This window comes from Ictidomys tridecemlineatus, chromosome 7, assembly GCF_052094955.1.
Source record: "Ictidomys tridecemlineatus isolate mIctTri1 chromosome 7, mIctTri1.hap1, whole genome shotgun sequence".
NCBI lineage: Eukaryota > Metazoa > Chordata > Mammalia > Rodentia > Sciuridae > Ictidomys > Ictidomys tridecemlineatus.
The window spans coordinates 192572483-192599527 of record NC_135483.1 but is presented as its reverse complement, the minus strand read 5'-3'; the positions used below and the strand labels follow the sequence as shown (position 1 = coordinate 192599527).

The 27045-nt window shown below is 46.2% G+C and overlaps 1 protein-coding gene across 2 annotated transcripts in view; it reads right to left on the bottom strand.

Annotated features, from left to right (window-relative positions):
• Positions 1-23301, bottom strand: part of Sag (S-antigen visual arrestin) — a 33582-nt gene extending 10281 nt beyond the window's left edge. The window contains exons 1-11 of one of the 2 annotated variants that reach the window (XM_005326413.5): positions 23083-23301; positions 22323-22432; positions 18144-18204; positions 14449-14493; positions 12807-13000; positions 10704-10763; positions 7427-7503; positions 5693-5828; positions 4828-4912; positions 3582-3654; positions 790-927 (exon numbers count right to left, since the gene is read on the bottom strand). In XM_005326413.5, coding sequence (XP_005326470.2) covers positions 790-927; positions 3582-3654; positions 4828-4912; positions 5693-5828; positions 7427-7503; positions 10704-10763; positions 12807-13000; positions 14449-14493; positions 18144-18204; positions 22323-22388 — 935 coding nt within the window. In that variant the 5' untranslated portion in view covers positions 22389-22432; positions 23083-23301. The remainder of the gene's footprint in view (positions 1-789; positions 928-3581; positions 3655-4827; positions 4913-5692; positions 5829-7426; positions 7504-10703; positions 10764-12806; positions 13001-14448; positions 14494-18143; positions 18205-22322; positions 22433-23082) is intronic. The other variant, XM_078018262.1, reaches the window with a different exon arrangement.
• Between the last annotated feature and the right edge of the window lie 3744 nt (positions 23302-27045).

Genomic DNA, 27045 nt, shown 5'->3' with positions numbered 1-27045 from the left:
TTTTTCTAGATCTGTTGCCTAAATCCAGCGAGTGGATCTTCCTTCCTCCCTTCCCTCCCCCGTTTCTCTCAGTGCTAGAAATGAACTCAGGGGCACTCTACCATTGAGTTACATCCCAGCCCTTTTTTTTTTTTTTATTTTGAGACAAGGTCTTGCTAAGTTGCCCAGGCTGGCCCAAATTTAGACCTTCCTGCCTCAGGCTCAGAGCAGCTGGGATTACGGGCAGGCGCCAGCATGCCTGTAAACAGTGCTTATCTTCCTATAAAGCTCATTGACTTCTGCAGCCCTCGGGATCCCACTTTTCACCTTTCCCGGAGGAAATAAGTGGATGAGCACAGCCAGCTGCATGGCTCAGTTGTATGCTTAGGACAGTGCACCAGCTAATGACGCTTTAGGAAACTAGCAGCTGACATTGCTCAGGCGCCTTCTGAGTGCTGGGCTCCATGCTGCATGCAGCTTGTGTCAGTCCTTATCACCACTCTGTGAGATTGGGACTCACCCTCACCCCTCCACTGAGAGACAAGAAAACAGGTTCTCAGAGAGCTCAAGTCATTTGCCTAGAGCCACCCAGAGTATGCAGTGGAGCTGGGGGTACCCAAGGCTGTGTCCAGGGTCCACCAGTGTGATCACCACCTTGTTCCAGATAGAAGAAGGAGCCTCATTTGGGCCTATAGGACCTGCACTCTCTACCATTAATGCCAGCTGGCCTGTCATGCACATCTTGAGCTCAGGGGACAGATCTGCACCAGCTGGCACCAACAGGACTTTCATGCAGTAGCAAGTACTCACATGGTGCTGGAGGCAAGGTTTGTGTCCTCATGCTTGATCTTCCCATCCAGAGCAATGCCTCTTCTTTCTCGATTGTTAGCCAACAAGGGCACCAATGTCAGGGTCTTGGTAAAAGTGTTATTAGGTAACACTTTTTCTCTGGAAGAAGAACAACAGAGAGGAGAGTCACCATCAACCCGACCAGACCCTATTTGTCATCCAGCATTTCCAGGATCCAAATTCCCTATCCACTTACTGGGAAGAGGAGCATATTGTTAGTGAAATTGCAGAGTGGATTGGCAGCAATATCAGGACATTGCCTCAGACCTCCCAACCTGCTCTGAATTGCTGAATTTCTAAATAAGACAAATGGGTCCCAGGTCAGAGACCCCAGCCAGTCTCCTAAGGCTCTATGAACCCCACAGTGTGCAGCAGAGCCATCAGGGCAGTGTCAATAAGTCCAGGTGGAAAAGGTCCTTGTTGCCAAAATCTGTCACCAGGAGACTGATGGTGGGCTGGTGAGTAGGGTTAGGAAGGGGCCTCCATCTGTGGCCACACAGACCAGGCTGATTCAGGTCCAAAGCAGCACACACTTTTTCCTCTACTTGGTCTTCTGGGTCATCAACTGAGCTCTGAGTTCCCCAGCATCTGACAGATGGCAGGAACCCTGTGCCAAGAGGCCGATCTGGGGTTGTGCTGGGGACACAGCATCACCAAGATCACAAAGCAGCATCTGAGGCTGAAGAACAACTCTGCTGTTCACGTGCTGGTGACCAGGCCTTGGTGAGGGCTGTCTGTACACCTCTTATCTTGTGCTCTGCTGTACTCAACAGCCACACAGTCGCAGCCTTAGGCTGCAGAGCCCTACGTGCCAGCAACATGCCCTGCACCCTTGTACCAGCCAGAGGAAGGCAGGGTGTGGCCTGAAAACACTGCCCGGGAGCTGGCATCAGGACTACTTCCTGAGAGTGTTCCAAGACAGCTGGAGCCCGAAATGCCTCCTGCAGCAGGGTTCCCCTATTTGAGCTCACTGGGGAGTTTAAAGCAACTATGGTGGATCCTGCCTCTGGTGGATATAGGAAGCTCTTCATAGAATTTTGTATGAGCCCAGGATGGCCCACGTCCTCCCACCTAGGTCTTGGGGCAATCTATCAAATGAATTAGATTTGGGCAGTGGCATTGACAAAAATGGACTTTGCATTATTGTAAAAGTGACAGAAATAGAAAGGGGGCCCTGGGACTGGGCTGCATGATGGCCTTTCCTGAATCAGAGTTTGCCAAAGGACTGTGGCAAGGCCTTAAGGCAACTTCCAGGGCCTTTAGGACCTGGTACTCAATGGCAGGCAACAGGTTGGAAATCAGGTACGACGTGGCTTGAGGAAGCCTTCCCATTGGAGTCCCAGGGTCTGGCACAGTGGCTCATGCTCTACAGCCTTCTGAGTGGCCTCTAGCCTAAGACCCACTAACACCATCTGACCCAGCTTCCAATCTCCCTCCCCCACCCTTGGGAGGATCTTAGAATGGTTTTCAGTCTCCTGAGACTCATTTGACCCAAAGACTTAAAAGTAGGCTAGATAACAGGGTATATAGTTAAAAACTCAGTCAGGACTATTTGCCTGGTTGTTTCTGAGCATCTGCCAAAAGGCCAGCTGGGGCTAAGACTCCCCAGACCCCAAGGATGGCAAGGATGTGCCCAAAATGTGGGACAGACCCTAGGCCTGGCATTAAGAAGTCAGCTAAGGAGTTGTGGTTCTTTCCTGCTTCCCTCCACTGAAGGCCTATATTTAAACTTAAGGATGAATTTGTTTTGAGTAATAGTTTATCCTAAAGTTGCCTTTTAAATATTGTGCAATATTATCTTAGTGAATCGGTTTATCTTTCCTCACCAACAACCCCTCCTCTCCACCCCAACCTTCCTTTGACCCTGGTAATGTTTTCTACATTCAGTGATGTTTAGAACATGCCAACTAGATAAAGTGGAAAAGGCCTTCTGGGGTGTATTAAATGTTTCTGGGCTCAATGGTACGTACCTATAATCCTAGCCACTAGGGAGGCTGAAATAGGAGGATTGCAAATTTGAGGTCAGCATGGGTAACCCTGTCTCAAAATGAAAAATAAAAAGGTCTAGAGATGTAACTCAGTGGTAGAGCCCTTGCCTAGCACATGTGAGCTCTTGAGTATAATCCCCCACACCACACACACACACACACACACACATTAAAAAAATGTATCTGACTTCCTAGCACAAAGTGCAGCCTGCTCTGTCTCTCATGAATGAAGGAGCCACTGCAGGATTCTCATTTGTTTTTGATTCTATCAAAGGGAGAAAAGTCATTCACAATGACAGGCTAAAAATGAATGCATCTTCCTTATCAAGTTACCATTGGTGTGGAATTTTCAAACTGAATAAAGGAGCAAAAGAAAGTCCTAGCCTGGTCTGACTGCTCATTTGGCCATCTGCTGGGGCAGGGTGGGGTTAGCAGAAAGAGTCCACATTACCAAGGACTCATGTCAAGGATAAATAGGCAGGCCCAGCTGTTCCCCGGTGGGTGACACATCCACCTTGATTTCTCCCCTTGTTTATTTGAAGTCATTGCATTGTTCTCTCCAACCTCCTGTGACATGGATGGCGCATGGGGCGAGGTAAACAGAACTAAGATGCTAACTTTCTTGGCATCCCCTGAAGTGAGAAAAGGGGAAGGAAGCAAAAAGCTGGGGGGCTGGCTGGACATTCTAGTTCTCAGCATAAAAGAAAAAGGAACTTGACAGAGAAGGTTGGCCACCCCGGAAGTGGAAATGCAGCTGTTACTTACTGTGTTTCCTCCATGGCCACAGGCTTGACGTAATAATCACTCGAGTAGAGAACCACATTGGCCACTTGCTCCACTGCAGAGGGAGGATAAGAGGCAGTGATCAACGCTGGGCCCCTCATGTATGTGCATGACTCCTGGCCTTCCTGGAGACACAGCAGGGCTTTTCTCTCTGAGGGTCATGTTAGTCCATTTCTGGCTTTCTCAGAAAACTCTTGTGATTCCCAATTCTGTCTTCGAGTCATTTCTCTTCACTGATAACCTGTTTTATGTCAACTCCCGCCCATTAAGATGACACTAGCATCTGGTGAGGGCTTTCTTCTGCCTCACAACATGGTGGAGGGTGTTGCACACTGAGTCTGAGCATGAATTGCTGGTTCAAGTTCCTCTTCCTCTTATAAAGCCACTGATGTCATCATGGGGTCCTGCCCCCATGACCTCATCTAGCCCTGATCATCTCCCAAAGGTCTCACCTCCCTGCAGTACGCATCCAGAGTTGGCCATCACAAGGTGGCCACTCAAGCTGAGATAGCCACACCTCACACTTTACAGAACACTCTCAAGGGAACCTCTCCTGACAGCCTAACCCAGCCTGGGAAGATGAACAAAGAGCTGCTGCTGTGGATGCCGGTCGGGCTTCAGGAGACTTAGCATGAACCCACAATTTAACCCTATGTCTTCTATCCAGAGCCCTTCCCACTATACTTGCTGCACTGATCAACAAAAAATTGTCACTGACCAAAAAGGAACACTCCTCCCTTGGCTTCCCTGAGCTCAGGCACAGTGAGGCCCTATGGGAAGGGACAGCATGGGAGGTTGGAAACAGCATCTGTCAGGGATGTCACTAAGACAAAAGACAGCCCTAGTGGGCATACAGGCTAATGAGATGACCTGTAAGGTTGCTGTCCCTTAAAAGACCCACTGCCTATGGCCCAACAAAGATAAGCAGGTAGTTCCCAAGACCCAGAGGGTTTTACTTGGACCAGAGAGTGATCCTGGTGAAATAGGATAAGGCTGAGAAATTCTCAAAGGTTTTGCCTTCTAATTTTAAGAAGGTCTGGGCTGGGGATGTGGCTCAAGCGGTAGCGCGCTGGCCTGGCATGCGTGAGGCCCGGGTTCGATCCTCAGCACCACATACAAAAAAAAAACAAAGATGTTGTGTCCGTCGAAAACTACAAAATAAATATTAAAAAATTCTCTCTCTCTCTCTCTCTTTAAAAAAAAAAAAAAAAAAAAAAGAAGGTCCTACCTAAGACTTTAATCTTCTTCACTGTCTTCTCCGTGTTATTGGTCACTGTCACAGTCACAGGGATGGGTTCCCCATGGAAATATATCTGAAAAAGTTAGAGATAAGTCAGAAAGGAGAACTGAGTGTGGGGACATCTTTATTAGGTTCAATTCCTTTAACTAGAACAAGCTTGGTGAACTCCCTACTTTTAAGGAAGATGATGCTTTCCTCCAGAGAAGGGTCTGGAACATGTTCTGCCCTGTCTACAGGAGGCTGAGGAAAGTAATGGGGCTCTGAGAGTCACATAAGAGGAAGCTGGAGGTCCTGAGTAGGACTGTGAGGTTCTGGGAGCAGGAAGAGTGAGGTGAAAGGAAGCCACGGGGATACTGGGTGATGAAGCTCTTCCCCCAGCAATCACGTGGAACCCAGCCCCAGTGGGCACGTGTGCACACGTACACTCACGCATGTGCACACTCTGCATGGGCTCTTGCCAACACATGAGTGAAACTGCCTCGTCTCCCAGAAGGATCAGAGAGAGCCTTAGCCAGCAGGGCTTCACCTTTTCCACCATGACACACCTGATGGATGGTATCGCACACAGCCGCCCTGTGTGGCTAACTTTCCTGGGAGTAAATAATTTAGGGTGGCACACCTATGACATGACATTAGAGAGTTGAGAAGAGAAAGGCCAGTGAGAAAAAGGGCTCCCCAGTCTGTGGGGCCCAGCGAGGGCAGTGCCGCTGGTTGGTTAGCCCTGTTCTAAGGCTCAGTTATGGAAAGAGCCATTTACAGTCCCTGGCCTTCCACAGCTCCTGAGGCAGAATGGCTTGCAAGGCACCCACACAGCTGGGGCCCCAGGACGCTACCCTAGAGGGACGCGGGTTACCTCTTTGCTGAGGGAGACTGAAAGGTGCAATGGCTTGTCAGACATGAAGAACTGCCAGGAGGCCTCAGCCTGGGGCTGTGGCCCCATCTCAGATGGCGCGTGCTGGACTTTGCGGATGAGCAATCGCACAGAGCTCCTGTGGAGAAAAGGCCGGAGGATCCCTGGGATTAGATCAGCCACTTTAGCTTGGCCTCTCCTCTCCCCAGAGTCCTGACAGAGGTGGGATGGGACAGGCCTGTGCCTGGGACAGCCCTGGGGACTTTCCCACTCCACAGGCTGGGTGTCAGGGCCAGAAATGTCTCTGTAGGTCTCTTTCATCCTGTCAGGCTCTGGTTAGGCGAGGCTGTGTGATGGTGTCAGGTGCCTCGGGTGGCCAGGCCCCAGAGCAGTAACGAATTGCAGCTAGTAACTGTTGTAAGCACCAAGAGATGTGTACCATGAGTATGTGGGGAAATGGGAAGGGCTCAGTGAGAAGTCTGGCTGGGTATAACAAGAAAAATGAGCCAGCTGGGTGAAATGGTGCATGCTTCTAATCCCAATAGCCCAGGAGGCTGAGGCAAGAGGACCACAAGTTCGAGGCTAGCTCCAGCAACTTAGTGAAATCCTGTCTCAAAAATAAAAAGGGATAGGGATATAGTTCAGTGGTTAAGCATCCTTGGGTTCAGCTCCTTAGAAAAATGAGCATGGGGGTGCTGGGGTTGTAGCTCAATGCTCGCCTAGTGTGTGTCAGGTGCTGGGTTTGATCCTTAGCATCACATAAAAAAATAAATAAAATAAAGGTATTAGTCCATCTACAACTAAAAAAGAAATTCTTTCAAAAAAAAAAGAAAGAAAAATGATCTTGAGTTTTGGAGGGTGGGAGGAATAGAGGTTACTGCTTATTGGTTATAGAGCTCTGTTCGGGGTGATGGGATGAAATTTTTACTTCTGGGTATAGATGTTGGTGATGATTACACAACATTGGGAATGGAGTTAATGCTACTGAGTTGTATACTGAGAAGTAGTTAAATGATAAATGTCATATTATGTGTATTTTAACACCATAAAAAATTTGTTTAAGGAGGAAGAATGTTGGGCATTCCCAGCAACTGGGAGGCTGAGGAGGATTACAAGTTTAAGGCAACTTAGTGAGGCCCTAAGCAACTTAACAAAACCCTGTCTCAAAAATAAAAAGGGATGGAGATCTAGCATAGTGGTAATGTGCCCCTGGATTCATTCCCCAGTACCAAAATAAGTAAATAAATAAATAAATAGAAATTTAAAAGAAGGAGAGCTGGGTACAGTGGTGCATGCCTGTAATCCCAGAGACTTGAGAGGCTAAGGCAGGAGGATCTCAAATTTGAGGCCATTTTGGGCAACTTAAGGAGATATGTCTCAAAGTAAAAAAAATGGAAAGGGCTAGGGATATAGGTCAGGGACCCAGGTTCAGTATCCAGGTGGGGGACTCTGGGGGAGAAGAAAACAAAAGAAGGATCTGAGAGCTCCTAGGTGCTTCTGTGGCACTTGATGTTGTGCGCTACTGTCACTTTCTTCCCTTTGTCCCTGAGATGACCACCCACCAATGCCCACAGGTAGATGGTAGATAGTTCTATCCTCAGCTGCCCAGAGCTGGGGAGGCGCCATCACCCCTGCCACACAGCCCCAGGGGAACAGTTCTGTCACACAGAGATAAAATGGGTGCTGTACTGTGGCCACCCCCCCCCCACTCCTCACCTATTCCAAATAGGCTCTTACTTCTTTGAGACTTTGTCCTCTTCACCATCTGGGCTCTCTGTGGCAAATGCTTTGACCTCAAAGTCAACCCCACAGCTCTGTTGGAGACAAGAGGACAGACAGGGCAGCTGCCAGCACCCTCCCTCCTAAGAGCTGGGATGCAGGTCCCACCTCCCACAGGTACAGGTTGTGGCCATAACTGTTTGTCTTAGCCACATCCCTTTTAGTGTTGCCCTATGAAGATTCAATTTAGAGGTGTACTTATAATAAAACCCTGACGTTAGCATGAGGAGTGAGCCCCCAGTGGACGGGAAGTGGGCCGCCCGATGAGGCCCTCTGGTGGTGTGGAGACTATCGCACAAGGCCTGGCAGGTCCCTGCACTCGCAGCTGTCCTTTTCCATGTGACCCTGTGTTGTGTTATGACTTCCTGATGCTTATAGCAGGGGACAGATGTAGGTGATGACAGGGGCTGGGGGTGGGGTCTGTGAATGCCCTGCTGAGGTGAGAACACCCTGACCCCAGTTGGCCAGCCAGCAATGGCCCATGATGTCAATAGCTCATCAAAATTTTCTTCTTGGGGCTGGGTTGTGGCTCAGTGGTAGAGCACTTGCCTAGCATGTGTGAGGTACTGAGTTTGATCCTCAGCACCACATGAAAATAAATAAATAGAATAAACATTTTGCATCCATCTACAACTAAAATGTTATTTTTCCTTTGGCACCAGGGATTGAACCCAGGGGCACTTAACCACGGAGCCACATTCCCAGCCCTGCCCCCCACTTTTTAAGAAAGGTTCTCATGAAGTTGCTGAGGCTGGCTTTGAACTTGCATTCCTCCTGCCTCAGCCCTCCCAGTCACTGGGATTACAGGTGTGTGCCACTGTGCCCAGGACCCTTTTCCTATACCTCAAAATTTTAAACACAAACTAGAAATGGAATTTGGTGTAAAACCTTATTTTTAAATACAAAAAACTTTTAAGAATTTGTGGGTCAGACAAATGCATCTGCCAGTGACCTTCAGTGCTCAGCCCCAGGTGTAATTCTTTCAGCCCCTGCTCCAACCCTCCCTCTGCACAGGGCTTCCACCCACAGCTGGCTCTGCAGGCTTCCCCAGCTGCCAGGGGAGGGGGTGGGTGTCAGCAAAGGCACTTGACACCTGCTGTGTCAAGCCTCAGACTTACAGGTCCTGTCAGGGTGCATTCAGGGCCACTGTAAACTCCAGGTTGAAAATACATACATATCACTGCAAGCCACACCAGGCATCGTGAAGCCACCCTGTCCCTGCCCCACAGCCCCACTCTGCTACTGCACAAACAGACCATGCACCTCTACAGCCTCTCCCATCTGCATGCTTCTTCCACCAAAAACTCACTCTCTCTCTTTCTCTCTCTCTCTCTCTCTCTCTCTCTCTCTATATATATATATATATATATATTTGAATAATAACATAAAAATTATATAATTATATATTACACGTATTTATATTAATGATTATTAATATATCATTTAATATAATGATGTACCATATATTAATATTATATTATTATATTATCAATATAATTAATGTTACATGTTATATGTTAATATTATATAGCATAATAAAATATTATATAATATATTGCATAATTTTTTTGTGTGTGTGGGTGGTGCTGGGGACTGAACCCAGGGCCTTGTGCATGCAAGGCAAGCACTCTACCAACTGATATCCCCAGCCCTATATTGCATAATATTTTAAGGTCATAACATGTAATTTATCATTCATGCAATGCATATATGTATATTACATCTATTTATTTCTTCATTTGACAATCTCCTACGTGTCCCAGACCTCCCTGGAGCCTGCAGGCAGATCTCCAGGCTCTGTACAATGCAGCATCTTGCCTGCAGCTCTCCCCACCCACTGACACTCTTTCATCTCATAGAACAGAGAAAATAGGCAGGGCCTGATGTAGCCTGTACAGAGATCCAGAAAGGTTGCCTAAGAATCTGAATTTTAGGTCTCCCAAAAGAGCACCGTAAGATCTGACTAGACTGGACTTCAGTTCTTGGGCCCCTCTTCCTGAGTGGGCTTGTCATCCCCAATCTCAGCCATCCTCACCCCTCATTTTCCTGGGCCATGGCATACAGATGTTTCAGAAGCAAGACTTGTAACTCTTAGTATGTGATAATTCAGTCTTGCTGTGTGATGCGCTGGGATTTCCCCTCCCTCCATTCTCCTCTGTTCTGTTCCATCCATTCTTTAAAACTGGATTCCATTTTGGAACCATCAACCATAAGGATCCCATACTGATAAACACTGTCCAGCGTGTCCTCCTCCATGTGCAGGTACAGACCTGCAGTCACCATCACATCTTAGGACACCGAGAACTCAGCATCCAGGGGTCCTTGCCCCTCCTCTATGCCTGTAATCCCTGGTCACCCCCTCACCCCCCGGCTTTGCTTCTCTTTCTCTTCATGACACATGCCAAGCCCAGCCTCATTCTCAACGTAGTAGCCACAGTGACACTTTGGAAACCTAAGCCAGACCTGCCGTCCAGAGCCTGCCAGTGATTCCAGTCACACCCAAGTCCCTAGATCATCCACCAGGCCCTTTGAGGAGATCTGGCCACACTTTTTTTTTCCATTCTGATCTTGGCTTTCTTCCAGCCCTTCTCACTGAGCACTGGTGCCCCTCTGCCTGGGAGTGTGGCTTGCTCCTTACCTTACCAGAGGACCTCCCTAAGCCTGCTGAACAAACCTCCCATGGCATCCTCCCTCACCTCTCACCAGCATGGGGCTCCCACAGTGCCTGTGGCCTTGATGTGCCCTGTGGGTCCTGTTGTCTGTTACTCTGCAATAACAAGTGAGCCCAGGAGGGCCAGGTCTCCTGTTCACCAGGATGTCCCTGGCTAACAGTTGCTGAGGAGAGTGACAGGTTCACAGGGGTCTTATCCTGGCCTCTATTCTTTCGAGTATGTTTGAAATTTTCCATGATAAAAAGCTACATTTAAAAGCCTATTGAAGGGACTCAGAGAGAAAAGGATGCAAAGAGAGAATGTCACATGGAGGCAAGGACTGTAGTGATGATCAGCAGCCAGGGAAGGCCAGCTAGCCACAGAGCCGGGAGGAGACAGGGAAGGGTTCCTCAACAGGCTTCAGAGGGAGCATGGCCCTGGGGACCCCTTGATTCTGGGTGTCCAGCACACAAACTTCCACTGTTTAAATATCCAAGCTCAGGTGGGCATGCACGCATGCGCACACACACACACAGAGTGCATTGAGGGAAGGAAGTACCCACGGCGTGTTTTGGTTAACTCACCTTCCCTGCATCTTGTGGAGCTGGCTGCAACATCACTGAGCAGGGCAAGGAGTCAGGAAACTGGAAAGAAACAAACAAAAAAAATCACTTCTTTCCGAGGGGGTTTTTAAGGTGTGACACAGAAGCATCACATGAAGTGGGAAAAGGAAGAAGATGAGCAAGAAATAAGAGAGCCTGTTCCACCACACACCTGGCATCCAGGTTAGTGTCGATCCAGAAGCTCTGGGGCAGACACATGCGCGAGTGTGTGCTCAGGTGTAAGTGTTCGTGGAAATGGCACAATGTTGAACACGCTTCTGCTCCCTCGCTTCGTTACCACCCCCGGAATCAGAAAGCTTTCAGACCATTCCCGTGTGGTGAAACCCTGCCTGGCACCACCATTTTAGAGTTTCTATAATGTGCGCTTAATGCAGCCAACCCACTTCACTGGACACCTAAATGGTCTCTACTGTTTTGTTTGGGGGTACCAGGGATTCAACTCAGGGACACTGACCACTGAGCCACATCCTGATCACTGTTTTGTATTTTATTTAGAGACTAGGTCTCATTGAGTTGCTTAGTGCCTCCCTGTTGCTGAGGCTTTCTTTGAACTCCAGATCCTTCTGCCTCAGCCTCCCGAGCTGCTGGGGTTATAGGCATGCACCACTGCACCTGAAAAATGGGTGTTTACTTTTTTGCCATTATAAACAATGCTGCAATAAATATTCTTCTTTGTACATTTCAACACCATTTGAGCCAATTAATTCCATATGTTGCATTGTAAGAAAGGGAAGTATCAATCTGAAATCACTTTTTTGTTTTTTTGTACTAAGGATTGAACTCAGAGGCACTTGACCACTGAGCCACATCCTCAGCCCTATTTTGTATTTTATTTAGAGACAGGGTCTCTCCGAGTTGCTTAGCACCTCGCCTTTGCTAAGGCTGGCTTTGAACTCAGGATCCTCCTGTTTCAGCCTCTGAAGCCACTGGGATTACAGGTGTGTGCCATTATGCCTGGCTAAATAGAGATTTTGTAAAACAATTGTGGTTAAATAGAAGAATATAAAAGTTACAATTTTAACGATTTTAAATGAACAGTTTGGGCTGGGGTTGTGGCTCAGCAGTAGAGCATGTGCAAGGCCCTGGGTTCGATCCTCAGCACCACATGATAAATAAATAAAGGTATTGTTTCCAACTACAACTAAAAATAAATTAAAAAAATAACAGTTCACTGGCATTAAACACATTCACATAACAACCACCATCCTTCTCTAGAACTTTCTCATCATCTCAACCAGAAGCTCCTTACTCACTGGACAATAATTGCCCATTTCTCCCCTCCCCTGTTCCCCCCCTCCACCTCCAGAGCCATTCTCCTATTTTCTGTCTAAATGACTATTCCTGTTGCCTCATGTAAATGGAACCACATAATAACATGAAAGAAGCTTCCATGTCTGGCTTCTTTCTGAGAGTGGCTCGAGGCTGTCCACACTGGAGCTTGAGGCAGGGCCATATCAGGCTGAGCCATATCACTCTGGAGGAGATTATGATCACAACAGGCAAGCATCAAGGAAGAAGGTTGGCAGAAGCTTTCCCTCACAGAGCTCCCATCCACACTGCCTGCATTGCTGGGCACTGGCACCCTGAGAGGCAGGGTCACTGGTGAGATATGGGCCTCAAGAGAGGTGACAGGTTAAAGTTACATAAGCCACTAAGCTATGGGCAAGGCTAAAGATGGTTTCTTATTCCACTAGGCTCACCTGTCCTTTGGGAAACTTTCCTGCAAAGAACACCCCAGGCCAGCCCAGGGAAACTTCTGCAGATTTGTTGTTATAGCCGAATAAGCAGAGCAAGAGTATGAACTCATCTAATTGGGCAGTCAGACAAAGGAAATATCTAAAGGGTAGGTTGAAATGGTGCCTTCAAAGGCAGGAGGCTATGTTCAAGGATTTGGGAAAAAAAAAAAAAAAGACTATCACAGACCATGCAATCTAGAATTTCTTTCAAGGGTGCAATTTACAGGCCTGAAGACACAAAGCTCTTCTTTTGTTCCCTTCCTGTTGCCCATTCCCATTATGAGGAGCCGTAGGTAAAGGCGGCCAGCCAGGGGTCAGGAGCACTCACTGTGAGCAGGAAGGGGTAAGTGTTGCCCCCCAGCTTCTTGAGCAGGCTCTCCTGCAGCTGCGTAGGGGCACTTGCAGCCCCCACTGGAGGGTACACCTGGACCCGAGAGAAGTACAGGTCCCTGCGGAAGGTCAGGCCTATCACATCGATGTCATCCTGGCCATAGCGGAAGGCGCAGGTCAGAGAGACAAACACTGGGAAGAAGAGACAGATAGGGATGAGCTTGGTTCATTGGACATGCCCCCAACAGCCTGATGCCACCCTCACTGGGATAAGTGGGCAGCAGGGTGACCACACCACACCATTGGCCCCAGACTTTCATGTCTGGAAAGGAAAGGATCTGAGAAAAATGTACTTCCCTGCTGGTGCACATATTTGGAGAGAATCAGTACCTTCCTGGGGGTTAGATTTCATGACCCTAAGGGGAATGTCAGAGGATTGGGAAACATCTCTCTGGCAACCCCATTATTTTGCCAGGATGATAGATATCTGTGGACCAAGAACCCGGCACTATCCACCTGAGCCCACTGTTTCTCCATCCTACCCCTCGCCACTGTGCCCGCCAGCTCAGGCTACTTGGGGAGCTTTAAGACAGTGCTACTTGCTTGGGCCTGGAGGTTCAGGATGCTGGGCAGAGTTAAGGGTGAAGGTAAAAGGCAGAGAGAAAGTGAAAGGATGTGAGCTGCCACCAGACAGGGCTGAAGGAGGGACTGGAGGGGCCGGAGGGGCCTTTGGCGAAGCAGGAAGATGAAACCAACCTCAAAAGTCTCCAGTTAGAGCCTTCTTTGCACATCGCTCTGAAACTTATAAAGCATTCTCTAAATCACCCCTTTAGAAAATTCCATTTGATTAAAGACTTAAGTTGTGATCCCAGTGGACCAAAAGAATCATGTGGAAGTTCAGGAGGCATTTTTTGAAAAAGACACAAAGCCCACAGTTGTTGAGCGTAAGGCATAATAGAAGTGGCCCCTCCAGGCCCTCAGAAGCTGTTGCTTAAGGATTCATCTGTGTCAGCAATAAGGGCAACTGCCCTAGTTGCTGGCTCAGAGAATCTACTGACCACCTGCCTACTCCACCTTCAAAGTTAGTAATCAAGCAAAATGCCCAGAGGACCTGGTTTTATGCCTGCTGTCTCCAGGCAGTGGCTTTCCTTGACACAAGGCAACCTTCTGTGGCCAAGGGCATGGGCTGGCATGGCTCCACCCGGCAGGAAGGTAGAGATGGCAGAGCAGGACAGTTTTCTGCTCCATTCTTGCCATATCCCCATCGCTGCTAATGGCCCATACCTGTCATGCTTGTGGGCACATCCCGGGTTTACAATGAGGCCTGTGTTTGCCAGTAGCAACCACATATTTAGAATGGAACTGAGTCAGCGACTTTCTCACAGCATAAGCTGAATCTGTTCTGATTCAGTTTATGCAACAGTCATTAGTAATAAATGGCTTGCCACACACATCTCAACTACAGAAATCTCAAGGGCACCGTGACACTGTGGTTCAGAATCATTGCAAGAATGCATAAAAATAAATTTTGGGTTTTATTCCTGCCTCTAGCAGGCGTGTTTCCCCACACAAATGCCTCTTTCCCAGAGCCAGCTGGGAGCCTTGACCTTTACAGCCCAGAGGACAAGGTCTCTGCTCACCTTTCTTTCCCTTCACAAGCTCCGGATCTACCAATATCACACCATCTAGACCAAGAGAGAGAACAGCAAGGGTTAGATCAAGAGAGCAGAAGATACTTTCTTTTTTCTTTCTTTTTTTTTTTTTTTTTTGGTACTGGGGATTGAACCCAGGTTCTCTACCACTGAGCTACATCCCAAGTCCTTTTTATTTTTTGAGGTAGGGTCTCATTAAATTGCCCAGGCTGGCCTGGACTTATAATCCTCCTGTCTCAGCCTTGCGAGTTGCTGGATTACAAGCATGACTACTGTGCCTGGATTCTCTTCCAACTTTTTATGTTGAAATAATTACAGATTCACAGAGAGATGCCCAGTATCCTTTATCCTACATCCCCAATGGTGTTAAACCTTACATGATTACAGCACAGTAGCAAAAGCTGGAAGCCCACCAGGATACCAGGTGTGTACATAGATCTATGTTATGTTAACACTTGGGGAGCTTTGTCTAACCACCACAGAGTCCAAATGGAGAACTGTCCCATCACCGTAAAGATCCCTTGGCTACCCTTGTGGTCCCACCATCCCCTACCCCCACCATCCTCAGCCCCTGGCAGCTACCTTCACTGTAATTTTATCATCTTGAGAACATTGTAAAAATGAAATCTACAGCATGTGGTCCTTTGGGACTGGCCTCTTCCACTCACCGAATCATCCTCAGGCTTCTGAGTTTCAAGGGTATCAATAGCTCATTTTTTAAAAAATTCTGATTTGTTATACATGATGGCAGAATGCAATTCATTTCATATTACACATATAGAGCACAATTTTTCAAAACACTGATTGTACACAAAGTATTTTCACACCATTTGTGCCTTATGCATGTACTTAGGGTAATGATACTAATTCATTCCACCATTATTCAATAGCTCATTCTTTTTACTGTGGAGTACTCCGTGGCACAAATGGATCTCACTTTACTGAACCTCATTTACTGAGAGATTTGGTTCTTTCAGTTTGGAGATTTAAAATCTGCTAGGAACAATCATGCCCTAAAAATTTTTATGTGAACTAAAGTTTTCATTTCTTTTTTTAAAATATTTTTTAGTTATAGTTGGACACAATGGCTTTATTTTATTTATTGTTATGTGGTGCTAAGGATCGAACCCAGAGCCTCGCACATGCTAGGTGAGTGCTCTACCACTGAGCCACAACCCCAGCACCCTAAGTTTTCATTTCTGTGGGATAAATGCCTAGGAATGCAACCGTTGGGTCAGATGGTAAGTATATGTTTAGTTTTTTATATTTTGTTTTCTTTTGGTACTGGAGATGGAACCCAGACGTGCTTAACCACTGAGCCACATCACCAGCCCTTTTAATTTTTTTTCATTTAGAGAGAGATTCCCACTAAGTTGCTTAGGGCCTTGCTAAGTTGCTGAGGCCGGCTTTTGAACTCAAGACCCTCTTGCCTCAGCCTCCTGAGCTACTGGGATTATAGGTGTGTACAACCGTCCTCAGCTTTATGTTTGGTTTTTAAAGAAACTATCCAACTGCTGCCAGAGAGGCTGGACTACTTTTTTTTGTTTTTACTGGTTGTTCAAAACATTACAAAGCTCTTGACATATCATATTTCATACATTAGATTCAAGTGGGTTATGAACTCCCATTTTTACCCCAAATACAGATTGCAGAATCACATCGGTTACACATCCACATTTTTACATAATTCCATATTAGTAACTGTTGTATTCTGCTACCTTTCCTATCCTCTACTATCCTCCCTCCCCTCCCCTCCCATCTTCTCTCTCTACCCCATCTACTGTAATTCATTTCTCTCCTTGTTTATTTTCCCATTCCCCTCACAACCTCTTATATGTAATTTTGTATAACAATGAGGGTCTCCTTCCATTTCCATGCAATTTCCCTTTTCTCTCCCTTTCCCTCCCACCTCATGTCTCTGTTTAATGTTAATCATTTTCTCCTGCTCTTCCTCCCTGCTCTGTTCTTAGTTGCTCTCATTATATCAAAGAAGACATTTGGCATTTGTTTTTTAGGGATTGACTAGCTTCACTTAGCATAATCTGCTCTAGTGCCATCCATTTCCCTGCAAATTCCATGAATTTGTCATTTTTTTAGTGCTGTGTAATACTCAATGGTGTATAAATGCCATTTTTTAATCCATTCATCTATTGAAGGGCATCTGGGTTGCTTCCACAGTCTAGCTATTGTGAATTGTGCTACTATAAACATCGATGTGGCAGTATCCCTGTAGTACGCTCTTTTAAGGTCTTTAGGGAATAGTACGAGAAGGGCAATAGCTGGGTCAAATGGTGGTTCTATTCCCAGCATTCCCAGGAATCTCCATACTGCTTTCCAAATTGGCTGCACTAATTTGCAGTCCCACCAGCAATGTACAAGTGTACCCTTTTCCCCACATCCTCGCTAGCACTTGTTGTTTGACTTCGTAATGGCTGCCAATCTTACTGGAGTGAGATGGTATCTTAGGGTGGTTTTGATTTGCATTTCTCTGATTGCTAGAGATGATGAACATTTTTTCATGTACTTGTTGATTGATTGTATGTCCTCCTCTGAGAAGTGTCTGTTCAGGTCCTTGGCCCATTTGTTGGTTGGGTTATTTGTGATCTTATTGTCTAATTTTTTGAGTTCTTTGTATATTCTGGATATTAGGGCTCTATCTGAAGTGTGAGGAGTAAAAATTTGTTCCCGAGGCTGGACTACTTTACATTCCCACCACCAACCTCTAGAAGTGATCAGGTTTCTCTGTGCCCTCATTAGCATTTAGTATCCCCTCCCCTCTTTATGGTACTGGGGATAAAACCGAAGAGCATTCTGCATTCTACCTCTGAGCTACATCCTCAGCCCTTTTTATTTTATTTTTGAGACAGGATCTCACTAAGTTTTCCAGGCTGGCCTCAAACTTGGATCTTCCTGCCTCAGTCTCCTGAGTTGCTGGTATTTCAGGTATGGGTTACCATCTTAGCCATTTTGATAGGCTTGTAATGACATCTCAGTGTGGCTTTAATTTGTATTTCCCCCATGACTAATGATGCTGAGTTTTCAAATGCTTACTATCAATATCTTTGTTTTTTAAATGTCTGTCTCCTCCTCATTTTTTTTAAAGAGAGATTGAGAGAGGGAGGGGGAGAGAGAGAGAGAGAGAGAGAGAGAGAGAGAGAGAGAGAGAGAGAGAGAGAGAGAGAGAGAATTTTTTAATATTTATAATAGTTATCGGCGGACACAACATCTTTGTTGGTATGTGGTGCTGAGGATCGAACCCAGACCACACGCATGCCAGACGAGCGCACTACTGCTTGAGCCACATCCCTAGCCCCTTCTGCTCATTTTTTAATTGGATGCTTTTTGTTTACTGTTGAGTTCTGAGCATTCCTTGTATATTGTAGAAATGAGTCCCTTCATCTCCTTGCACACTGGAAACATTGTTTCCAGTCAGCCAGTGGCACTTCCCCGATATTTTAATTAGCAATTCTTTACTTAGATTATTAAAAATACAAAACAGGAAGTTATCTGATGACATAAAGGAAAACAAACATTAAATTTATTCCAACTTGCTGGGGTTATAGCTCAGTTGGTAGAGTGCTTATCTTGCATGCACAAGGCCCTGGGTTCCAATTCCCCAGCAAAACACACACACACACACACACACACACACACACACACACACAGAATATATTTCCACTTACCTACGGGCTCTACTTGACTGACATGGTCTATATAGTCTCTCTTTCCCAGGTAGATGGTCACCTGCAAGAAGAGTAAGTATACATTCTAAATGGCAAATTGACAACCATCAAATCTTTTCATTAGTTTTGAAAAGATGAGCCACTTGGCTCTGCAGCTCCTCAATGGCCTTCTTCACCACTGGCTGGGCTGTGGGCAAAAACAGGGTTTCAGGCAAGGTGTGCTCCATCCAGTCTCCTGCACCAGCTCCAAGCATTTTTCTTTCCCTTTTGGATGGTGGGAATTCTTCCACTCCTTTCCTCACCTCCTTTTCCCCATCAAAACCAGGTCTGATATCAACCAGGTAACTTGTCAATTCATACTATAGTAGAAAGTTATACCTATGTCACTGGGTCTCCTGCCACCTGTTTGCATGGGAAGGCTTCTATTTCTAGCCGTGGACTGAAACATCTCACTTCCGTGTTCAAAGAATTTATGGACTGTGCAGAGAGGTAGGAGCTCCAGAGGAGTCCCTGAAATCCTACTAGGAAAACTTCCTCACACTCTGAGGAAGGAAGGGGTGGAGCTGGGTGGGAGAGGACAGCCATGGTCTCTTCCCTGGTCCTGCCCATCGCATGCCCCTGACAGCCAAGGTCTTTTTGACAGATCTGTGTGAGAGCAGGGGATGTGTCCCCTCAACCTCAAGATTGCAAGGACCTTGGCAGTAAGAATCCAGACTCTTGTGTGTATCTTCAGCCTTTAGGACCTACTTCAGCCTCTGATGCACAGAGGGCTGGGGAGCGATGCCAGCGCATCAGGGAGTGAGCGCGTGTCCCCCTCCCTGAGCCTCTCCAATGCAAATTTTCACTTCCAAGAACATCTAGATCATTTTCCTTGGCATTAAGTCTTGTGCTGTACTTTTCCTCTGCAGTGTATCAGAAGTGGGTCCCTATGCCTTTGAAGTTACTAGCATGACTGATGTTGAAAGCAATATTGTTTGCAGAGAAGATTCAGTAGGAACCCCCAGCTCCAGTGTGAAGCACTTTAAGCTCCATGAATGAGGTGAGCTCTTCTTTCACTCTTCCCACATGCTTGGTTATGGAAGCCCTACCTGCGCTGCTAGCACTGGGAATAAAGACCCTCCAAGTCCCTGTCCTTCTGTTTGGGCCAAGTGCCAGGGCAGAGGTAGGGGGAGGGGAGAGGAGGGAAGAAGAGAGTGAAGCTCTTCCTTTCAGAGGAGGCTCTACCTGCTGGGACGCTGAAGGACAGACAGCACAGCCCATTGATAGTGATGGTGAGTGTGGCTATCTCGGCAAAATAGACCAACATTGGTCCCAGGTTCCAGAAGCAACCTCTCCTCATCCCAGAGGAGAGGATGCTTCTGGAACTGCCAGGCCTTCCTCTGTGGTAAATGGCCACCAAATGGGGGTAATGCCAGAAAAGGCTCTTGAGATCTGAGCCTTGGGCTGGGGCTGAGGCTCAGAGGTAGAGAGCTCACCCAGCACCTGCGAGGCCCTGGGTTTGATCCTCAGCACCACATAAAAAATAAATAAATAAATAAGATGAATAAAGGTATTGTGTCCAACTACAACTGAAAAAAAAAGATCTGAGCCTAAAGACTCTATAAAGAGTCTAGCCCAGTAGTGCATGCCTGTAACCCCAACAACTGGGAAGGCTGAGGCAAGAGGACAAGTTCAAAGCCAGCCTCAGCAACTCAGCCACACCCTAAACAACCTAGTGAGACCCTTTCTCAAAATAAACAAACAAATAAATAAAAAGGGCCGGGGATGTGACTCCGTGGTGAAGCCCTATGGGTTCAATTCCCAGTACCCACCCCCCCAAAAAAATCAGGTGTCCATCCTGAAGGTGCTCTTTGGTTTCATTTTCGAAACTCTGAGAATGAGCCTGTCTTACAGGGGGCGTCCTAGACCAAGATCATATTGGCAGGACAGTGAGTGATTGATCAAGGGCAGCCGGGGAGGAAGCCTGTTCGTGGCTGAGAGGAGGGAGGATTGGAGAGCACAAGGGAGGAAGCTGGGTTCCCAGCCCTTCTTGGAGTCTCTTAAAAAGAGCCAGGAAATCTTTCCCAGGGTCTCTTCAGCAGACTCCCCTCTCATCCTCATTGGTTGAAACTCAGTCACCTGACTACTCTAAACCAACAAGGAGCCAATGGAATGAGATGGTTAGAATTAGATCAGAACAATCAAGATTCATCCCCTGGGACTGCCTCTAGCCTGAAGACCACTGGCAATTTTTACCCAGGAAGAAGGGGCGCATGGCCATGGTGTGGGCACCCAGCAGATTGCTACAGTCTCACATCATGTCACCCCACTCCTCTACCTGCTCTCGTCCCTCCCCTTCCCTTCAGTGCTTCCTTTTGAGGTCACTGCTACTTGCCCCCTGGGTCTCAATGAAATGATCCTAACACGTGCAATATTAATTTAACAATTCTCTTTTTTCCCCCTGGGGCTACCAATGTAGAAAACTAAATTTCTTGATCCAAAGGATTTTACGTAAGTATGAGGAGGGGAAAGTGGGAAAATGACAAGGAAAACTAGAGACGTGGTTTCTTTCCTGTCCTGCCAGAAGCTGAGATCAGAGACGGACACAAATAGGGAAAGAGTTTGGTGGATCAAAATTTGAAGGGCACCCAAGTGATCACCCCTAAGAATTGGAGTACTTAATGAAGGCAATGAACTGGGAGAGGAGAAGGCAGGACAAGGCTGTGGGCACAATAAGCACTGAAGAGTTTCTGTCAAGCCCAGTGTGGGTGGCAGAAATCAGATAGAAGGAGCTAGATTCACAGTGTCCAGTTCAGCAGCCAGTAGATCCAGGTGGCTTCCTATCATCTGTGATACAGCCATTGCAATTGACCTTTGCTGCAAATGTAAGACAGATGACACATTTCAACATTTTAGCAAAGAATATAAAATACATTGTTGGTAATTTTATATTGTTTATGTATTGAAATGATAGTTCTTTGGATATATTGGGTGAAATGAAGAGTATTAAAAGTATTTAAAATTCAGCCGGGCGTAGCGGTACAAGCCTGTAATCCCAGCAGCCCAGGAGGCTGAGGCAGAAGAATCACGAGTTCAAAGCTAGCCTGAGCAAAATGAGGCACTAAGCAACTCAGTGAGATCCTGTTTCTAAATAAAATACAAAATAGGGCTGCGGATGTGGTTCAGTGATTGAGTATTCCTGAGCTCAATCCCTGGTACCACCCCTGCTCCTGCAAAAAAAGTAATAAATTCTCAATTTCTCTTAGGTTTTTCTTTTCCTTTCTTTTTTTTTTTTTTTTTGGTACCACAGATTGAACCCATGGGTGCTTAACCACTGAGCCACATCTCCAGTCCTTTTTATTTTATTTTTTATTTTGACACAGGGTCACAATCCTCCTGTCTCAGCCTCCCAAGCTGCTGGGATTACAGGCATGCACCACCACACCCAGTTCCTCTTAATTTTTTAATGTGGCTACTAGAGTATTATAATTACATATATTACTTGCATTGAACATTGCTGAGTTAGGTTGCTGACCCAGAAGGAGCCCATTTAGAGGCTGGGTCGGGGCCCTCCATCAGGCCCCCATGACAGGAAGTTCATGGGAACACTTAGACCATCCAATGGGCCCCTGAAGGGCATCATCTCTGCTAAGTAGGCCAGGTTATTGGTGGCTGTCAGCCACAGTGGAGAATGGTGGAATGGGAGCAAAAGGGGCCTTTTTCACATCCAGTGGCTCTTAAGATCCAGCTGGGATGTGATTCGTGGTTGTGGAATATATGCAAATAAGGAACACTTCACATTCATCCACCGTCTGGACTCTCCCAGGCAGGTGACATGACTGATCAAGGGCCATGGGAGTCACAGGTATCGACTAAACAGTGTTTGAGATGGTAAGTCATGGGTTAAAGGATGGCCAGGAAAAGCAGTGAAGTTGGGGTGATGCTGTGGAGAGTGAGATTAGAACATGGAGGTGGCAGGCCTGAAGTCCCAGTGAGGCTGGAGATAAGCTGTGTTTCTGCACTTCACTCCTTCCTGTGAGTCCCCTCGACTGACCATCCTGGACAGAGATGGAAAATAGCCATGGAGCTTTCCCGTACCGCACAGAGTTTTGCTGTTGATCATATCTACACTCAGAAAATCTCCATTTATTATTATTTTACAGTAATTTCCATGAAGTCACTCACTTCTGAGCCACTTACCGATTTGTCCCGGGAGACTTTCTTGAAGATGACATGGGACTTACTGGTCTTAGCACTGGCTGCCATGTTGTGTATTGTTGGCAACTCCTTCCACGCCAGGTGCTGGAGGGCTGGGAAAAGGTAAAACACTCCTGACCAGACACTCAGGAACATCCTGATTGGACAACCTACTCATGAGATGCTCATATCCACTGGACATTTTCTCTACCTGCTCCCACACCCAGGCCTGGCAAAATAAGGTCTTTGCTTAGTTTATATTTCATTGTAGGGTGTGTGTGTGTGTGTGTGTGTGTGTGTGTTTTAAGTGGGTTTTACTTTTCTTGGTAAGCCTTAAACATTTCTTGGTAGCTCACTAGGAAGTGCAGCTAGATTCCAGTGAGAAAGTTTTGCTTTTCCGATTGATCTTTGGTGTCGTTACACTTAGCCAGGTTGAATCTAAAATTCTATCATGACTGTGTCTTATAGCAAATAAATAGAAAAGGTTCTTGAAATCTACCACAGAACCACTTCATAAAAGCAGTTTTCAAGGACATATGAAAAAATCCCCAAAGTCCCACCCAGTGGTTGCCTTGTCCCACAGTCTGCCACCTGTTCCAGAGGCCATCATAGTGGTCTGGAGTTCAATGCTCTCCAAGTCTCCTTCACAAGCAAAAGCCTATGGAAACCACACTGGGACAATCTAGGTAAAAATGCCCTTCCTTGCTTCTCCCTGTGCCTGCCCAGGGGTTCTGAGAAGGCTTGGGTTGTGGTGGTCACATACCTTGCGATTTATCACCAACAAGATGGGATGCCTGAAGGAGTCAGGAGAGGGTCCCTATGTCCTGGCACGATGGGCAGCCAGCCCCTGCTTGAACGAGCTGGTGCTGTCCTACCAGATGACCCTGCGAGTCACAGGCCAGTCCCTGGCTGATGTGAGTGGGGAATTTGTAGGGGATCTGGTAAGGATGCCCAGCACCCAGGTCTCAGTGTCTAAAAGCCAAATCCCATTTAAGGAGCAGAGTGGAAATTGGATTAGGTTGAGATGGCAAACTGCAGCATCAGCAATTCTAAGCATTAGCTGAGGCCCCATCTCCTCACAGGGGCCCTGCGGCTGCATCACTGTCCAGCTCACAGGGGGAAGAACAGCAGCAAACTGAAAGCTACTTTTTATCCTAAACCTCTTTGGGTTCTGAAAATAGACTGCTTATCCCTTTGCTCCTCAGCATCATCAAGACAAGATTTTCAAGCGCAATGACAAATATGATTAACTCAGCAGGCATTATGTAAATGGAAAGGTCAAGGGGAAAGGTCAAGGTGAACCTGGTGTTGTGCTGGCCACACTGACTAGGGCCCTCTCCTCCAGCGAGGGTCCTGCTGATTACACCAGGGGTCCTGTTTGTCTTCCCCTGCATCTCTGCCCACATCTTCCCAGGCCAGCACCTGCAGGGGGTCCACACTGCCGCTTTGGCTTCCAGGGACCTTAATAACTGTGCCATCTTGATGACATCCATTCCTACCATTCAGGCCTTCTCCACACCGAGCAAGGGGCCTTCCCAGCCCTGACCTGTCACCTGCTACTGAGGATGTCCCACTGCTCTCAGGCAAAGTTCTTAGAGCAGCTCCAGCCTCTGCCTGGTCCAACAGAGTTGTCCCCCACTGCTCCAGGCAACTGCCCTTTTTCCCCAAGACAATTCTCTCTTCTCTGCACTTTATTCTTTTCTTACCCTTCAGATTTTGACCAGGAATCACTTACTCAGGGAGGCCCTCCCGACCTCTAGGACTCGGCTAGAGACCACAGGGAAGATGTCCTCTTCCAGGGCATGACACCCCACCGCCCAATAGTTACTGCCCAGATCATCCAAACTAGAATGGAGTGATTAGGTTCCAGTTCTCAAAGTCCAATCATTCACCTCTAAACATTCCTGCATTAATACAGAAGGTTTGGGGGACACCTCACATCCAAACCAAAACACATACTTACGTAGTAGACTTCACCTGGTGTCCAGGAATGAAGTAAGTATAAGCAGAGGCCTATTGTGACTTTGGAGTATTAGCATCCACCCAAACACTCTGGTGGCTTCCCATTTAAATCTAAATGCCATCTAAGTCCTACATGAATTCCCCACCCCACTCCAGTACCTCTGATCTCATTCCTCACCACTCTCCCCATGGCCCTTGTTCTAGTACGCTGCCCTTTCTGCTTTTCTTTAAACCTGAAGTTTAAACCTGCAGGGCCTTTGCACTTGCAGTTTCCTCTTTCCACAGACAGGCAAATGACTTACTCCCTTCATTCCTTTGTCTTTACTTGCACTTTGCCCTGTTTATTATATATCCCATTGCAAACCAACTCAATTCACCCCGAATTTCTCTTTTACTACACTTTATTATGCTACTGGATAGCATTTATTGTCATCCAACATACAAGGTGGTTTTCTGGTTTACCTGGCTTATTGTTCATTGCCCCTCCTTACTGGAATGTAAGTTCCAGGAATGCAGAGAGATTTCTGACTATTTTGTACCCATTCTGTCTCCTGCATGTAGAATAGGGACTTCAATATACTTTGAACAGCTGGGTGCAGTGGTGCACAGCTGTAATCCCAGAAGCTCAAGGAGGCTGAGGCAGGAGGACTGTGAGTTCAAAGCCAGCTTCAGCAAAAGTGAGGTGCTAAGCAACTCAGTGAGACATTGTCTCTAAATAAAATATAATACACAGGGCTGGGTATGTGGTTCAATGGTCAAGTCAAGTACCCCTGAGTTCAATCCCCAGTTAAAAAAAAAAAAAATTAAAAGTGGGGCTGAAGATGTGGCTCAGTGGCAGAGTGTTTGCCTAGCACATGTGAGGCACTGGGTTCAATTCCCAGTGCCACATATAAATAAATGAATAAAATAAAGGTCTATACATCTAAAAAATATTTTTAAAAAAATTTAAAAAAATATATTTATATATATATATTTATATATGTGTGTATGTATATGTATATATATACACATATAAATACATATTAAAAATAGGAAAGACAGTGGAATGAATCAGATATAACTTTCCTATATTCATATATGAATATGAATACACAACCAGTGAAACTCCACATCATGTACAACCACAAGAATGGAAATTTATATTCTATGTAGTATAATATGTCAAAATACATTCTACTGTCATATATAACTAAAAAGAACAAGTAAAAAAAAATTTTAAGCAAAACAAAAAAAAAAGCACACACATAAAAAGGAATACTACAAGAAAAGTGCCATCTGAGAAACTCTGATTGTATTAGTGCTGCATATTGTAGGGGAGTGCCGGGGATTGAACTCAACCACTGACCCACATCCCCAGCCCTACTTTGTATTTTATTTACAGAGTCTTAGTCCTCGCTTTTGCTGAGGCTGGCTTTCAACTCGTGATCCTCCTGCCTCAGCCTCCTGAGCCACTAGGATTTCAGGCACGTGCCACCTAACCCAACTAGTTCTGCCTTTTTAATTAATTAATTAAGGGTTCGGGATGTGGCTCAGTGGTAGAGTATCTGCCTAACATGCATGAAGCCCCGAGTTCAATCCCCAGGGACACACAAAAATAATCTTTTATTACATAGTTATACATAGTAGTTGGGTTCCTTGTGAAGAAATCTTGTGTGTGTGCTACTGGGGAAGGAACCCCCAAGCCTCACACAGGCTTGGTAAGCACTCTACCCTTACTCTTTTTTGGAAATGTTATTCCCAACCCCTGGTCTGTGATGAATTTTTATTTTCTTGGGGGAGAAATCAGAAAAATGAGGGCACTCATGGAATTTTTTGTTTGTTTCTGTTTTTGGTACTGAAGATTGAACTCAGGGGCACTTTACTACTGAGACACATCCCCAGCCTCTTTTTTTATTTTTTATTTTTTGAGATAGGGCTTTGCTAGTTTGCTAAGGTTAGTCTTGAATTTGCCATCCTCCTGCCTCAGCCTCCCTAGTGACTGAGATTACAGGTATGAGCCACTGTTCTGGCTCTTGTGAGTTTTGTTTTTTTTTTTGAAGAGCCAACATATTCAATATAAAAGACTGCCCCTTAACTTAAGATCATGAGGTCATTAGCCCATCACTCCCAAAGGGACCTGATACTCACTTCCGTCAACCCTTCCACTGACCCTGCAGCCCCTGGCAAACAGATCTGCCTTCTGTTATTGATTCTGCATTCTAGTATTTTATTATGAAATTTTAGAACTCAAAGAAAAAGATTCAATAAACACTTGCACCGTCAACACTGAGACTTGACAACTAACAATTTTCTATGTGTCTATGTCTAGCTCTTCTCTTTTTCCTTTTTAACCACTTGAAAGTAAATGCAACATCATGATACTTTTGCCATAATATTTCAAAATGCAGGTCCTAAGTGGAAGGACAAAAAGTCTTTTCTTTTTAGAAAATAGCGGGAGAACACAGTCATTTAGAAAAAAGTCCTTACTTGGCAAAAATACAAAGCTGGCAACCTTTCCCTAGATTTCTTTTTGAAGTTCACTGGGCTATGAATTCCCAAAGCTGGAGAAGCACTGCCCGCAGCAATACTCATTTCTATGGAGTGTTCTATGGTGACATGAATCTTCAAGCTTGGGCTTCATCTCCCACAGCTGCAGCTCACAGGGCAGGGGCGGCGGGTAGTGGGGACACTCAGCTAAGCAGCTTATGGGCTTTGGGGTTAGCTTGTCATCTTAAGGACTTATTAGGATACATGCTCAAGGAAAATGGGCACACTCTGCTGAACA